This window comes from Sinocyclocheilus anshuiensis, unplaced genomic scaffold (genome assembly GCF_001515605.1).
Source record: "Sinocyclocheilus anshuiensis isolate Anshui unplaced genomic scaffold, SAMN03320099.WGS_v1.1 scaffold277, whole genome shotgun sequence".
Classification (NCBI taxonomy): Eukaryota; Metazoa; Chordata; class Actinopteri; order Cypriniformes; family Cyprinidae; genus Sinocyclocheilus; species Sinocyclocheilus anshuiensis.
In genome coordinates, this window is record NW_015536463.1 from 481,606 (window position 1) to 484,849 (window position 3,244).

A 3,244-nucleotide genomic window follows, 5' to 3' on the forward strand; every position below is an offset into this window, starting at 1 on the left:
TTTTTTTTTTGCACCCTCAGAATCCAGATTTTCAAATAGTTTATCTTGGCCAAATATTGTCCTATCCTAACAAACCATACATCAATGGAAAGCTTAAATTTTGACAAAATCATACTAACCCAAACTTTCCTCTGTGTTTCTATATGTTTTTTTTAGGAAAGTGATAAAACATCCACAGAGCAGAACGTGGATAAAGCAGAACACTTCTTCGATCATTCCAGTGTGGAGTGTGCCATTCAGTCTTGCCCTGAATTGATAAAAAAAGGTCTGTATGTTGTTGTTTTAGAGCATTTGAGTTGATCAGATTTAACGTGGACTGCTATAAAGCACTGACTTTCTGCTGAGGTTATTGGCAGTAAGGGTGAGCTCATTTGTAATGGTTCAATGTGAAATGTGACCACAAGAGGGTAGCATTTCCATCTGCATTTTAGGCACTGAATGGTGGTGGTGTTCTATATCCCAAAATGTAACAGTGTTATAGTATGTAATAATTACTGTGCAGATATTTTTATTTTCTTTTTCTGTAGTGTAGCTATCCTGTGGTTATTGTTCATTAATGTGTGCGTTCCCTGTTCTTCATCTAATTCAGATTTTGAGTCCATGTTCCCTGAGGCCCCGTCGACCGGCATGATGGTGGTCACAGTGACTCAGAAAACACAGAACGACATGACGGCCTGGACTGAGCAAGTGGACCAGGAGAGAGAAGAGCTGCTCGCTAAAGTGAGTTGATCTAGATATGTAATAATATTATTAGAAACATCATGTATCATATAAAATATGATTTCTGTACACACCATGCCTAACTGCAGCTGCTGTCACTTAGTATCAACATATCCTGATTAATTCATCATATTTAGCCCTTCTCTGTGGCTTTGTATTGTCCTTGGGCAAGTTATGTGGCTTTAGATTTAAAAAGAAACTCCTTCAGAACGTGTGTGTACGAGAGGCAGAGCTTTGTGACTCAGCAGTTCATGCCTTCGGCTCTTTGTGTTATTTACTGTCTGCTTCACATCACTGTGGAGTTCCTGTCTAATTGGCGTGGAGCCACGCTGCAGGAATGCTGCAGGCACTGTATTATCCTCATGCTGTTGTTTGTTTGTCAGCTGCTGCATTCAAAAAGTAAAGGTTTATAACTAAGCATGTGCCAAAACGGAGTGAGCAGAACTGAATGGAAGCTCCATGGTTAAAGCCATTCATTATTGTTGATAATTGTGGTGTATGCAGTTTGTTTTAGGTGCAAAGGAGATATGCCATGCTCTCCGAACAGAAGGATTCTGGGCTGATTTCATTGACCCATCGTCTGGACTTGCAGTAAGTGAAATAAATATCTACTATACTTTTTCAATCTAAAAACATTCAATCCCTATGCATTTGTATTGCATTTCTCTCTCCTCAGTTCTTTGGTTCATACACAAACAACACGCTCTTTGAAACGGATGAAAGGTATCGCCATTTAGGTTTTCAGATCGAGGACCTGGGCTGTTGTAAAGTGATTCGGCACGTCATGTGGGGGACGCACGTTTTTGTGGGCACACTTTTCACCACAGCGACACCCAACAGCCAGATCATGAAGAAGCTACAAGGAAACTAAAGTTAATTAGTTAAAGATGCTGAGTCGGCTTGGGAACACTATTAATATCAAAACCAAACCTCACCTTGAGATGATTATCACAATCAAAACACACTTACATCCCATAATGCACTTAGTGAAGTTGCCCAGTGGCTGCTGCTGCTGGAAATTTGTATTTATTTTTGTAGATCAAAAAGCACTCTTGGTGGGACTTTTATTTTGGGTGCGTGTGCTACAGAGGGAAGTTCTGTGTCACATGTCCAGCATCTTTCAGTCTCTCTCTTCCTCTATGTTGCCTTTCTTCTACCACAGACCTCAGTGGAACTAAAATGTGACAGCTAAAAATTTTCACACCATTGCTCCATTGTTTGTGTGAACAGTTTGGACCTGATGACCTTCACATAAAACCATCCCATAATCTAAATGGTTGAGCTACCAAGATATAAGGCCTTCATCACTCAGTAGTGACATGCATTTCATGTAACTAGTAAATGCAACTAGCGTTAGACTGATAATTGGTTTGACAGATTCTTTTATACTCTTATTGAAGTAAAAAAATAAAAAAATAAAAGTAATACTGACCCCAAACTTCTGAACGGTAGTATATGTGTAAATATAAGTAGATGCATCTTATGTTTTTATGGGTGTAGGCTGCTGTTAATTTATTTGTATCACAAAAACACATTATTTCTGTGCATGTAGTAGTGTCAATAAAAAAAGTTCAGTGAATTATCTTTCTGGATTTTAGTCTCTAACCTATATGGTGGATGTTTTGGCCTTATTAGCCTGAAGCGATCAAAGCTGGCAGCTGCTGTTGTCAATGTTTCACGGGTGTCATTAGAATTCATTCAGACGCACAACAAATGGACTATAAACATTCTTCTTTAAACTCTGACACTACCATTATTGTAGACAGTTCTTCTCTTTCCATTAGCACATGCCTGTGCTTTTGAATCATGTGGCCCTTACAGCTGATCTCTCCTTGACGGAAAGTCACACAAAAATTCTATAAAGGCTATAAAGTGTTTATTTATTTAAATATTTTGCATTATATTAGATATGATCGTTTGCTTGCATTGTTTTTCAGTCCTTCATATAAAATCTTATTGCAAACAATTTTTATTTTGAGTGCATTGAATCCGTATATACTGTACTATGGTTTTCTTCCTGTGGTAACCAGCATCTGATCTCATTTAAGATATTTAACAAAATCCTGTCATGATGTGTGTGGTAATCAAAGAGTGCGGTTGATCAAAGCCGGGCTGTGTGTGGATGGTGACACATGTTTTAGAGACAGCAGTCATCACCCCATTGACATGGCTATCAATTAGATGTAATTGTCCTGCTAAAACTGGGTTCCTCCTCTGTTCGTTGGTTAAGTTCACTCTTTAACTGTTTCACTGGATTCAAACTGTCAAACTGAACAGCTCATTAACAATATGATTATAATGTCAGCTTGTCCTTTTATCACTCTAAAAGAACAGTGTTTACATTTATAAATGAACTTTGTATTGTGAGGAGGCGTCTGTTTCCATGTCTCAACTTCACACATTGTTTCAAAATTGCATAGCATTGTGTTTCATGTATATATACAGTGGGGAAAATATTTATTTGATCCCCTGCTGATTTTGTAAGTTTGCTCACTTTCAAAGATATGAAGGGTCTGTCATTTTT

At 38.1% G+C, this 3,244-nt stretch overlaps 1 protein-coding gene across 2 annotated transcripts in view; it reads left to right on the forward strand.

Moving 5' to 3' along the window:
• LOC107683693 (methylmalonic aciduria and homocystinuria type D homolog, mitochondrial-like) overlaps positions 1 to 3,008 on the forward strand; it is a 6,301-nt gene extending 3,293 nt beyond the window's left edge. Inside the window, exons 5-8 of one of the 2 annotated variants that reach the window (XM_016479838.1) lie at positions 157 to 265; positions 590 to 720; positions 1,225 to 1,311; positions 1,397 to 3,007. In XM_016479838.1, coding sequence (XP_016335324.1) covers positions 157 to 265; positions 590 to 720; positions 1,225 to 1,311; positions 1,397 to 1,591 — 522 coding nt within the window. In that variant the 3' untranslated portion in view covers positions 1,592 to 3,007. Of the gene's footprint in view, positions 1 to 156; positions 266 to 589; positions 721 to 1,224; positions 1,312 to 1,396 lie in introns of both variants that reach the window. The other variant, XM_016479793.1, reaches the window with a different exon arrangement.
• Positions 3,009 to 3,244: the final 236 nt, after the last annotated feature.